Genomic DNA, 13,532 nt, shown 5'->3' with positions numbered 1-13,532 from the left:
ATCATGAACCTAGTCATTCATTTACTACTACAAATTGTATATTTTGTTTTGTATAGAAAAATTATACTTTATCTCAAAAGTAGTTGCAATCCATAGAAACCATGGCAATAAATAAAGAATCCATAGATTTATAACAATCTATTCTACTTGACATTTATTTTGCTAGTATCTATGGATTTTACCATGTCACTACAATACTATTTCTTTGTAATTAGATGTCGTTCAAGTCTTACTAGAAAATATGACATTTGAACATCATTTTGTTGTTTAAATTAATGTAAATGTTCAGAAAGCACAGTTTCAGGATAATTTGTATATTATATTCTTCTTCCAACATTTTAGGTTTCATCATATAGTCCGTCTTAAGGGCGCCATGATGCTAAAATAATTTTAGTACCAGAGCGAATGATACATTAGGTAAGAATAATAAAATGAGGATTAAGCCAACAAAATACGTGTTCTTCGATGCTGGATTTAAAAAGTGTATCTAACCATTTAAAAACATAATAGTGAGAGAGTTAATAAAATAAATAAATTAAAGTAGGTTGTATTTAAATTTACTTTGTAGCTTTTTAACTATCATCGACGGTTATGTTAATGAGAAGTTTAGTTGATATAAATAATTAGAGTACATGGTTCAATTTAATCCCTGGAATATAACAACTATCAAAACAGTGTCGAGATATTTATCTTGGGGGCACGTCTCTGGGTGGAGGACTTCTGTATTTGGCTCTTATGTGAAGGAACGGTTTACCTTGAGTATCCTGTAGAGGCAAAGCCATTCGAACGCTCCTTTCGATACTCGACGGAGAAATCGAAGGCTTGTTAACCGGGGACTTTAAACCGTTTTTCGAGGGAACAAAAGGCTTGTTCGATAGAGGAGATTTCAAGAGAGACGGAGATTTCAAAGGCTTGGAATTAGACGTCAGAGGAATGTTGACGCTTCTGCGCCGCATAGCCACGTCAGTACTTGCACTCTGCACTGACGGGAATGACTTCCTACCTTCGTTGGCCGAAGTTCGCAGCGTTCTACTCTGGACGTTAGACTTAGCCGAAAGCGGTCTACCGGTCGATTCGACGGGCGATTCCATCCTATTGTTGACAACTCTAGACTTCAAACAATTACTACTTTGCGTGAGTTCTAGCTTCAAGCCAGACGGCGACATTTTCCCAACCCTGGGGAGACTTTTGGCATTGCTCGGCGACACTTTCCCGTTGGACAAAGGCGTGGTCCTGCCACTAGACGATTTGGAAGTGTTAGCAGAAGAACGCGGACGAACGGGCCCATTGGCAGGGTTACCGTTAGATAAATAACTTTTGATGGTGTCCATTTGTTTTATGATACGACTCGGAGTAGAACCGTTGATGGACGATGTCTCCGAACAAGAGTCTTCGGCGCTGTGTTTAGAACTATTCGAGGACATTTTACCATCGGAAGAAAGAGTTTCGATGCAGCTATCGTCTGAGCTATACTTTAAGCTCACTTTTTCTCCGAGACTGAGTCGCTTTTTGGCGCGGGTGTGTTCGGTATTGGCCCCGTTAGTTGGGGAAATGTCACCGTTGGCGATGGACAGTCGATCGCTACTTTTGTCGGTGTTGTTAGTGCAGACGCTGCTGATGGATTGCGTGCTAACTGCGGGTGACTGCCTGACTAGGTTGACAGTTGTGACTCTCTGTATGGAAGCGGAGGAGTGCGGCGAGATGACACGCACTTGGCAGGGGTCGTGGCGGGTCAGGAAGTGCTCCAGCGTGTCCCAGCCGCCCCCCACGCGCACCATCATGTGTCTGCCCTTCAGTAGCTACAAACATACAAAAATTTATTATTTATTGATTCAGCATTAACTTCCAGACTCCCCCACATTGCATTACACGGCCAACGCCAAGGTAGAAGACGGTTCCCGGGCAGACTACCAAAGACATGGATTGACAGTTAGGAATCTAAGGAATCTGAGGCTAAAAAAAACATCTAAATTTAGTTGACCCAATTGGAGTAATACTGCATCAAGATAATGCGCACCTTCAGTCAGTAAAATTGACTAGTATTATACAGGTGCCTCATCCAACGTATTTATCAGACCGTGTTTGTCAGATTATCATCTTTTTCAGTCTATAGAGTACTCAAGGCCGAGTGGCAAGATGGCCAAACGGTTTACCAGATCGGTAGACCCCTAGTCATAAATGTGGGGGAAGATGAGATACCTTTTGCTTATGCTTAGACACAACTGACTGCAGATAAAAGCAACCAAAAAATAATTGAGGAGTTAAAGTCTTACCCTGATGAACACATTCCTTCCTGCGATATTGTATCTCCCTTCTCCAACCTTCTTGACCTTCAGGAGCTTGGAGCACTTGCCCTCAGAGCAGTTACAGTTCCTCTGCATCAATCTTGTCACTATCTGGACCTGATAAAGATAAAATCATATAAATTGCCATTTTTCAGATTATATAGTAGAAATAGCTTGTTTTACGTTTTGGAAAATGAAAATTGTTGAATGAATGGAACAGCTTGTTAATTCGCAATTAAGGGGACCAATATTTTATTTAAAATTCAAAGAAAAATGAAACCAAACAATATGCCAAAACTATCCCCTTACACAAGCATTTACAAATTACTCATGCAAATTGTCAATAACACACAACATGAAACATTCATAGAACCACAAGATAAAAAATGGAGAAACGCATTAAACCAGTAAACATTTAAAAGTTAATGTGGTTCATTGATGTGAATTTTTTTGTTTGATATTAAAAAAAAGCAATCAAAATCTTTATCTTGTAAAATGGTAGACAATCGAGTATACCACGATTTTCTAAATATTTTTTAAATTATCATTTTCATATCATAATTCACGTCTGTGTAAGCGCCCTAGAGATAGTATTTTACGAAAATGGCGCAGTATAAATTATCCAATATGTATTTCTTTATTATCTTCTGGCTTAGGATAGTGTATGTAGGAGTGTTGAATGTGCACTTACCCTCTTATCCAATTCGCTGAGTGGTTTGACGGTAGCGGAGTCCAGATCCTCGGGAGTTCCCCGGGACCAGGTGTCATCGGTGTGAACAGACGGAGCGTCCTCAATCTCCGCAAACAATGCAGCCGGCAGAGACACTGAATGTTTCAAATACATTAACTGATTAATATCTTGATATGTTTGTGGGAAATGCTTAAAAGCATCTTTTACATACTGTTGGTAGAGAGCAGGAGACGCTTATAATAATAATAATAAAACCCTTATCCGCACCCCAATGGTGCATAGGGCACTGCGTCATATAAACGCAGTGTTATCTTGATCGTTTACACATGAAGGAAAGGTGATCAGCCCTCCGCTTCAGGTACCAGTCCAGGGTAATATTGAATAAATATTAAAGTGAAAAAATCATTCATATTTATTTTACCCCCCCTGGGAATCGAACCCGGGTCCTCCAGAACGGTAGCCGAGCGTGCTGACCATTACACTACGGAGGCGGACGCTTATAAGCGTTCTATTTGCTATTACTTTTGGTAGAGTGTGAACATGTCAAAAATCGTTGCATAGAACGGAATTGGGTTTGTGGTTACTTGTGATTAGTATACTGAGGGTCGGGCGTCAGACTGTCTGAGTATAATTAGGGTCCGGGTTGACATGTTTTTATATGTTTAGCAACAATAAGAGTGTCTGTTGTCCATGTTCCCACTGATAAAAAATAATAAAAAAATAACTTAAACACGCAACAGCTCCTACCCTTCCTTCTTATTTCAACGTTTCAAGGATGCAACTCTAAAATTTAGACTACGCTTCACATGCAGTGTTTTAAAATTATGCAAAATACATGGAAACACGTTTCACAATGGATTTTAAGAAATAGTGGTATTTACCAAGTAAAATTTTAATTAAAAATGTAAAAAAGTTGATTTAGCTTGTTTGCTATTTGACATTTCTTTTCGATTAGTACAATTTGCATTTTAGCTATTTCCACTTGTCATTGGGTGATTTGCCACACCCATGATAACAGGACTTGAGAGAGACAACAACAAAGAGCAAACTAACAGCATTATTGGTAAGAATCTATTATTTACAACATTTTGAGTGTGTCCAAATACTTGCTCACAAATCCGGATTATCTCCATTTATAGGAATTATTTTTACATCTCACCATTGATGTCTTTAGTGACATTCTAGTGAATCAAGCGCTATATTCCGAATTTCAACAATATATATAGAAGTTCTAAGAATTTGAGTAATGTGGTTGTCAATCATGGGTAGAATTGGTGAATGGTTGAACACTTAACCTAGCATATAATGGTTGCAAGCCCTGTAAATGTCCAGACTTCCATATTCTTCTTGATCTATGTTGAGATGTCAAAAAATAATGAATCTTTTATCACTTAAATGTATTTTTTTATAGATAGAACCTTTTAAAGTATGTAAAAAAAATACCTTCATTTTCAATCGGTGACGGAGGAGGTTCTGGTTTCACGTTAGAACTGCAAAGAAACAAATATATCATTATTTTTTTCTCCAACCCCTTTCCATATCCAGATGGTACACTGTTGATTTGATCACTTATCATTGTATCAGGTTGTGGTCCCGTGGTAAGTGTCGCGAACATTTGAGCCAGAGTTTCTGGGTTCGAGCCCACTTTACCACACTTTGATACCTATTTTAAATGAGCCGCTTAGGCTTGGACGAATGTTTGATTGAAATTCGTTTGAAAATGCCATAACTAGGCGAAACAATTGTCACAAAATTGATTTTTATATGCTTTATAAAAAATAAAATACAACTTAGTAGATTAAAAAATCAGTAATTAAAATGTAACCTTTTTTTTAAATCACTATAAATATTTTATTATAGCTCAATTATTTTGTCTACCGGTTTCGAAGCTAATCGCTTCTTTATCAAGACTGGTTTACATTTTAATTATAAAATGGAAAATAAAGTTAGTGCTTCAAATATAAATTATATAAAAACTCAGTGTGTGATTTAACATTTAATACATAAATTAAAATGGAGTTCTGCAAATGAAACGCCAAATCTATCAATATACCTGTTTGTTTGATCTGCTTTTTCTTGCTGGAATTGCCAGGCGAGAGAGGCTGCGATGTCATTTCTGGGCCCCTGTGCCTGCTCCTCTTCCAGGGCAATCTCCCTCTCCAGTTGCACGAGTCCTGGCGGCTCCACTCCCAGCCGACTTGCTATCCTGCCAACTTCTAGGAGGCACAGGATTACGTTCCGAGGCTGAGCGTGTAGCACTGCAAAGTCAAATAATACAGGTTGACTTATAAGACCGGGTAATGATAATGCTGTCGAAATGAGTCATTTACTTTTTTTTATGTAAAGCTCCCGAACTAATTTGTTCCAGAACAAATAAAAAAGTAATAAAGTACTCACCAAGGTCGTCACTTTCGAAGAGCAGGTTTTCATGGACTCCGAGTTGGCGGCAGAAGGTGATGAAGTTCTCCATATTGTCTCTGGAGAAGAAGCTGCGCCGGGCCGCACGCTGCCAACATCTCCCTCGCACATGTGGCACAATCTGTAATTTAATCCGATCCACATATCACTCACTCCTTTCAAGAACGTCATAAATCAAAAATCGTCAATTTTCAGTGGTGAATGTTTTCGGAATGCCCTGAAAATGTACTATATCCCAGCAAAAGCGGCATATTTTTAACTTAATATTTACCCGCTACAGGGCAGAAAGTGTTGTTTTTGCATTTTGAAGAAAATGTATTGTTTGATTATTTTTTTTAAATATACTAAATATTTTAAAATGGAGAAAAAACCTTCAGGTTTTACCTAAAAAGATCTGTTGCACAGTAAAAAATTCAATAAGTGGCTTGATATTTATTTTTAATACATTGTATTATATTTTTAAACTTTAAAAACGTTCTCCTGAAAAATCACGTTTTTTTGATTTATGACGTTCTTGAAAGGAGGGAGCGTTATAAGACTATTACATTCAGAAAACCTATTAACTTGTCCGGGAGTATGGCCATACATAGTCTTGGAAAACAAAAACTTTTCGAACGATTATGGACATACGTTTCTCACTTATATCTTTATTTTCTTTTATGTACGTTACAATTCTCATATCACATACCATCACAACCCAACTGAGCTTGCCAGTTGCCACTTGAAGCTCGTTTACGCAAATCGTTTCTTCTGTTTTAACTTATATAAAAACCTTATTTATTAAAAAAAAATATATATATATATATATCGTAGTCGTACAGGAGAAAGTGACCAACTAACACAACGTAAAATGTTTAGGAGGGCCATTTAAGTCACTTGCTTGACAAGAAAATAAACATCGATGCAGTTAGTCATTTTTAACAAGTCAATATATTATACTTCCAAGTTTAAAATACTTTAGGATTTTTTTCAGGGCAATATTAAGCTAGTAAGATATCAAATAGTCAATGATCACGTTTTTGTAAAAAGTACACTTGGTCACTTTCTCCTGTTTGACTACGATATATATTAGTTTTTTTTTATTGCTTATTATACTATAGTAAGTCTTGTGTTTTTTAGATTTTTTCACTGTAATATTTATTCAATATTACCATGGACTGGTACCTGAAGCGGAGGGCTGATCACCTTTCCTTCATGTGTAAACGATCAAGATAACACTGCGTTTATATGACACAGTGCCCTATGCACCATTGGGGTGCTGATAAGGGTTTTATATTATATTTATAAAGTCTTGTGTTTTATATTAGGTTAAGTTTTTTACATTTTTTTATTTCTTGTTTTTTTTCTAACTGGTTAACTTTTAAATTGTATAAACTCTTTAAGGCTCAATATACGATAAATCCCAACTTAATATTCAATAAACCCAGGTAACATTTGACGTATATGAATTTTTGGCTTTAAATGCAGTTTTGCATTGAAAAATAAAGTTTTTTTTCGAAACAATAATATGGTTTTGAAGAGAAAAGAGTTATTGAAAGGTAATGAATTGAAAAAAAATTATAAAAATATTTTTTCATACATATTCTTAAAAAAAAAATCCAATATTCATTCTTAAAAAAAATCGGGCGTGGACACACAGGCAGCCCTGACCTCGGCTGAACGGATTCTGATTTGAACACATGAAAAAAGCTTGAGATCTCAGCCTTAAATAAAAATATAAAATAACCTGATATTTTTAGTTCTTGTTTTGTGAAAAAACCAGTGAGTATCAAGCGGTTAATAAAAAAACAAAATATAAAGAATAACAGATGAATAACTTACTCCTGTATATAATCCTTTTTCAGAAGCATCTTTGGCTTTATCCCGGATGACTGTCGCAAGCTGACACAGTTCAACTCCATTATCCAGGACATCTAGGAAGTTGTCCCCAGTCAAGTACGTTATTCCTGGAAAAAAAAATCCACATCTCAATGATTATTACTGATCACCACAAAGTAATATGCAGGCATAACATAAAATAACCCTTTTCTCTGGAAAGCTTTTTGGTATGTGCATATTGAATTTAAGTTATATGATTCTTGTTTAATTATATTGAAAAGTAAAAAACTAATATATTAAAAATATTGAGTTTTCAGACTTTATTATCTTGGTGCCATAGCGGCGACAGTCAAGAGGAATGGATTCTATATAGGCTGAAAAGCAGTGCCTACCCTGGATTACTCGCGTTCCATATAGAAACACGACCAGTGCCTACTATACCTTATCTTTACCCAACCCTACTGCTTACACTGATTAAAATCTCTGTGCACGGTACTGGCGACACTCAAGTAGTATGGCAAACCATGCATGCCTCATCTATGGCTAAGGTTAGAATTCAATTTTGAAGGCTCTAATTTTATAATTTTCCAATCTATTCTACATTTTCTTCTTCTGACCTGTGTCATGTCTTTCAATCTGCATCTAATGGTGCATAGGGCACTGTTAACTTGATCGTAAATTATATCAAGGTAAATTGATAAGTCCTGCGTTTCAGGTACTAGTCTAGGATGATATTAAATCAATATTGGAGTGAAAAATCAGTAATATTTATTAAGACCTCACTGTAACCGAAACCCGGGATCTCCAGCATGGTAGTCAAACGCGCTAACCTCTACACTACAGAGGTGGAAAAATCTTTGATATTATTGATTATTTTCTGAGTAAGAATGAACTTTTATGATTTATTGGCAGTATCAAATTAAGAAGCAGTTCATACAAAAAAAAAAAAATTTAAAGAGGCTAAGATTTACTAAATATGCATGGTAATAAAGGGTTAATAAATCAAGATTAAACAATAATTTAAACAGTAAAAGAGAGAAGGTATACAATTGAAGAGAAAAAATGATAGGTTGGAACTAATTATTGTAAAACGAATGGAGTTAAGAAGATTTAAAGTTTGTACTGACATTTTTTTAATGGTACGGATATGACTGGTGTGATGATTTCGGTAACAACAAAACCCAGCTACTGGTTAAATCAAATAAGAGCGGAATAAGCCATGTACTTTTTGCCTTATTACTTAGAATTAGGAAAAGAAGAAGTCTTATAAAACGTGTTCTTCAACAGGCGATGATATTTCTTTTATTTTTTATATAACTACGTGTGTGTTCGACATTTTCAGCGAGTAAGCCGATATATTTTCATCTTATATCGGTCACTGGAATCAAAAAAGGAAAATAAATATAAATTACTTGCGCTAACCAAAAAAACTAATTGTCAAACTGACATTTATTGGAAGAACGAAATCATAGAAAAAAGTATAAAAAAATATAGGGTACCAATTTTTCCGAATTTATAATTATTGTCGTTGGAAATTGCGCTATAAATGGGCTGCGTTCGGGAAACAATATTTATTACCTAAAATTATGATTATTTAAATGTTGATCGTATACATATATATTCGATATCTTAACATAGTATATTATTACCCAGCGAGACATTTATTTCCGATTAGAAATATTTATCTCCAACGTGGGAGTCCACTCTGAATCCAAAAGTGATCGAACAATTTACTGATATTAATAAAAAATGTCCATTTCCATTACATATACTGATTTCAAATTATCATCCAATTGCCCATTGCGGAACTAACTTGCCATAAATTGTAATAAGATGGCGATAGAGTGGGATACGATTTGTGTTAGAAATTGAATTGAAATTCGCGTATTTCAAAATAAACGTCTATATTATTTTTTAAATTGGGTATTGGGCATAATATATTCACACGTTATTTTGATGAATATAATATTATATACGATGTTGTCATTTTTATTTCGTATTTGTGAGGATTTTGGGGTACCAGGAGCTTGTTGATGTCTTATTCTTATAACCTTATCCGCATCCAATGATGCATAGGGCACTACATCACACGTATCTTGTATTGCTACAGTGTTATCTTGATCGTTACTTACATGAAGACAAAGTGACCATTCCTGCACTTCAGGGACCAGTCCAGGGTAATATTAAAAATAATAGAGTTTAAAATTACTAATATTTATTTTCACCCCCCTTCGGAATCGAACTCGGAACCTCCAGCATGGTACCTTAACACGCTAACCATTATACCACAGAGGCATACATCTGTTGATGTAGAGGTAGAGCCCACGACATTGGCTTGTTTCTAGGTTCAATATCTGCACTGTATTTAAGCCTAGAATACTTAACTGTCGTAAAAATTACGACGGCAAAATAATGTTCGCGTTGTTCCCGCGCCTCCTGCTATACAGTCCCTTCCTAATGTGCCTTTAATTTTTTTTCATTAAAATGTGATCTCTTAAGGCCTCGTATTTGTCAAGTCGTAACTTAATTTTCTCTAAATCCAGGTAACATTTTACGGAATTGATATTTTTCTTAAAACACCGTTTTGCCATTGAAAAAATAAGTTTTTCTTCGAAATAATTTTATGATTTTGAAAAGAAAAGAGTTTTTGAAAAATAAGGAGATAAAAAATATTATAAAAATATTTTTTTCCATACATATTAAAAAACATGTTTTTAAAAAAATATATATTTAATTGGCAGTTACCCTGAACGGATTTTTCTGCCAGTGTCTTATTTTTAGTCTTATTTTTATTTACAAACAAAATAATAATAATATTTTTTTATGACAATTAACAAAAAATTTCATAGTTTAAATGCGTTTAGCTTTATCATTTTAGAAATTATGACTGCAATTCTAGCGTTACGTTCAGAAAATTTGTTGCCAAATCCTAACGTAATTATTTTGAACTGATAATTTCGAATCATAATGTAAACATGATTTACTTTGAATGGAGGGAAATAATGTACGTATAAATAAATAACTTTAACGTTATAAATAACATTATTTTGTATCTTCTTGTAGCGATGTTATTTATAGGTAGGACTCGTTCTTCTGTCCCATAGTTGTTGCATCTTATTTGTAAAGATTATATGAGAAGAAAAGCCATTCATATCCTGTTTGGAGTGCATGTGTTATATGTCGCATACTGTGCGATGCAACTGTCATCCGTGACAAAAAGTCGTATGGAGTCTACCCAAGTACCTACCTATGTTATTATTCTCTTCACTATAAGAAGTGATGTTATATACAGCAAGTAACCTTTTAGTATTAGCGCTTATCACTGGATTTATGCGATATCTAGGTACCTACCTTAATAGGTAAATTGATTCAAGAAACTTTATTTAAATTGGAAGATACGCATTAAAATGCGGAACGTTGTAAAAAATGAGTTTAGGAAAAAAATGTGTAAAACAGATAATACATATCGCTCACGCCTTTCAAGAACGTCATAAATTAAAAATCGTCAAATTTCAATCGTCAATGCACGTTTTCGGAATGCCCAGAAAATATACTATATCCCAGCAAAAGAGGTATATTTTTAACTTAATATTTACCCGCTACAGGGCAGAAAGTGTTGTTTTTGCATTTTGAAGAAAAGGTATTGTTTTTAATTTTTTTAAAATTTATTAAATATTTTTCAAATGGAGAGAGAACCTTCAGGTTTTACCTAAAAAGATCTGTTGCACAGTAAAAAGTTTAATAAGTGGCTTGATATTTATTTTTAATACATTGTACTATATCTTTAAACTTTAAAAACGTTCTCCTGAAAAATCAAGTTTTTTGATTTATGACTTTCTTGAAAGGAGTGAGCGATATGTTAAATCTATTGTTTACAATAAACATGTATTAATTCACCAATTTTAAAAATTAAAAGTATTATTAGTTGCTTTGAACGGCGTCTTCACTGACCTAACATATACCTCTTTTAGTCAAAAGAACTTTGATTATTACGCAATAAAGTTGTACAACTTACTTCCATTATCCATAAAGTCATTAATAAATGAACGAAGTTCACAATAGCTATTCATAGATGGATAATTGAGGTGGGTAGACATAAAATAGATCGCCAATAGATAGGTTCTACCAAATAATAAAATGACTCGTCTGCAATCAGTGTTAAACGTAGCAGCGAGACTGATTTTCGGAATTTCTGAATTCAGACACATCACCTTACCATAATTTACCAATTGCACTGGTTACGCTTTCCCGAAAGGGTTGAATATAAACTCTGCCTACTCAAGTATAAATCAATACATAATATGGACCCATATTATCTAAAAGAGCAGTGTATTTCAGACGAATAATTGGTTGATGACGTCTCTCGCTTCGATCGGCCACAACTCCTATGGGCAAAGTGATCTTACTAGCCCGCAACCAACCCACTAAATTTGGTGCATTTGTTGTTACGGGAGCGATGGCGTGGAATGCCTTTCCACCAGTAATTAGAAATAGCGAGAGCGAGACGATTTTTAGAAAAAAACTAACATATGTATTTTTTTTTTGACATTTCATTAAAGATGAAGAAGAATATGGAAGTCTGGGCATTTACGGGGGTGACGACCATAGGCTGGTTTAAGTGATCACTTTACACCCGTGTAAAATTCACCAATTCTACCCATTATTGACAACCACACTACTCAAATTCATGGAAGTTCTATATATATGAACCAATTTAGAAACCTTGTTTTTGAATCACTAAAACTTCACTAGAGACATCTATTGGTGAGATGTAAACAATAATATGAAAATAACTCCTGTAATTGGAGATAATCCAGATTTTGTGAACAAGTATTTGGACACACTCAAAATGTTGTAAAGTAACATATTTGTTTGCTAAATCATTTCCACTACCTTCTTTCCCCCAATTCATTCACACTGAAGCGCCCTTGAGGTAGTATTTTACGAAAATGGCGCTATATAAATTATCTAATTAATTTTTATTATTATTTACCGCATTTTTCGGTTATGCCGTATTTGCTTACTTGTTTTCCTACAATTTACTTTCATATAGTTTTATAGTTAAGTATTGTAAAATGCGCCCTCGGCACGGCAAAACTCAATGAGGGCGCATTATTGCAATTTGTAATTAAATGTATGATGAAATATAAATAAATAAATATAATAATAACTAGGCAACCCGTGATTCATTCAAGAAACTAACGTGATTCTGCTTAGAGGCATTAAAGTTTATCCAGAGAAACCTATACAATGTCATTGAGTATTGACACGCTAAGAACAAAGGGGTCTGTTACACATTTACGATATTACGAAATGACTGAACCCGTCGTAAAATAATGCAGCCATTGATGTACGACTGCAGTCAGAGGATACCAAGGCAGGCAGGATATAATACATTGTACAATTTAAGGATAATGCATTTAAATGTTGCTCATGCGTGGTCCATTCATTGGGTATCTTGTTTTGTAATTGAAACTCAGCAAAATTAAAAATTCTTTCATTCTATATAATATATATTTTAAGCAATAACTTTGTGATTTTCCATTTCACAATTAAAATATAACTATATTATTTTTTAACATCTCATCAAAGATGAAGAAGAATATGGAAGTCTGGAAGAATACGACCGTCATAGGCTGGTTTAAGTGATCACTTTACACACGTGTAACATTCATTTATGACGGTCGTCAGCCCCGTAAATGCCCAGACTTCCATATTCTTCTTCATCTTTGATGAGATGTCAAAAAATAATATGGAAATAACTCCTGTAATTGGAGATAATCCAGATTTTGTGAACAAGTATTTGGACACACTCAAAATGTTGTAAATAAATTACCTGGTCAAATAATAAGCTTAATAATAAAAATGAAAATGGTATTTTCTGGCGTTTCTCATGTGTGTGATTATAATCCAGGATTCGGATCTCACATACTAATATAAGAGTTTCTGCTTAATAAAAAGCTTCTTTACATCTCACCAATAGATGTCTCTAGTGAAGTTCTAGTGATTCAAGAACAAGGTTTCTAAATTGGTTCATATATATAGAACTTCCAAGAATTTGAGTAGTGTGGTTGTCAATAGTGGGTAGAATTGGTGAATGTTACACGTGTGTAAAGTGATCACTTAAACCAGCCTATGACGGTCGTCAGCCCCGTAAATGCCCAGACTTCCATATTCTTCTTCATCTTTGATGAGATGTCAAAAATAATATTCTTTCATTCCATATAATTTATATTTGAAGCAATAACTTTATGATTTCCCATTTTATAATAAAAATATAACTATGTTTTAAAATCACTACAAATTTATTATAGCTTAAT

The 13,532-nt window shown here is 34.4% G+C and overlaps 1 protein-coding gene across 1 annotated transcript in view; it reads right to left on the bottom strand.

The window, feature by feature from the left end:
* Positions 1 to 258: 258 nt before the first annotated feature.
* Positions 259 to 13,532, bottom strand: part of LOC148313187 (uncharacterized) — a 116,878-nt gene continuing 103,604 nt past the window's right edge. Inside the window, exons 4-10 of the mRNA XM_088266497.1 lie at positions 7,216 to 7,340; positions 5,374 to 5,515; positions 5,030 to 5,234; positions 4,420 to 4,466; positions 2,977 to 3,110; positions 2,274 to 2,402; positions 259 to 1,799 (exon numbers count right to left, since the gene is read on the bottom strand). Of these exons, the coding sequence (XP_088122623.1) occupies positions 687 to 1,799; positions 2,274 to 2,402; positions 2,977 to 3,110; positions 4,420 to 4,466; positions 5,030 to 5,234; positions 5,374 to 5,515; positions 7,216 to 7,340 (1,895 nt within the window). The 3' untranslated portion in view covers positions 259 to 686. The remainder of the gene's footprint in view (positions 1,800 to 2,273; positions 2,403 to 2,976; positions 3,111 to 4,419; positions 4,467 to 5,029; positions 5,235 to 5,373; positions 5,516 to 7,215; positions 7,341 to 13,532) is intronic.

This window comes from Brachycentrus maculatus, unplaced genomic scaffold, assembly GCF_059751285.1.
Source record: "Brachycentrus maculatus isolate JH-2025_06_01 unplaced genomic scaffold, ASM5975128v1 h1tg000017l, whole genome shotgun sequence".
Lineage (NCBI taxonomy): Eukaryota > Metazoa > Arthropoda > Insecta > Trichoptera > Brachycentridae > Brachycentrus > Brachycentrus maculatus.
Note: the sequence above shows the minus strand (reverse complement) of the source record. Positions and strands in the feature narration are given on the sequence as shown.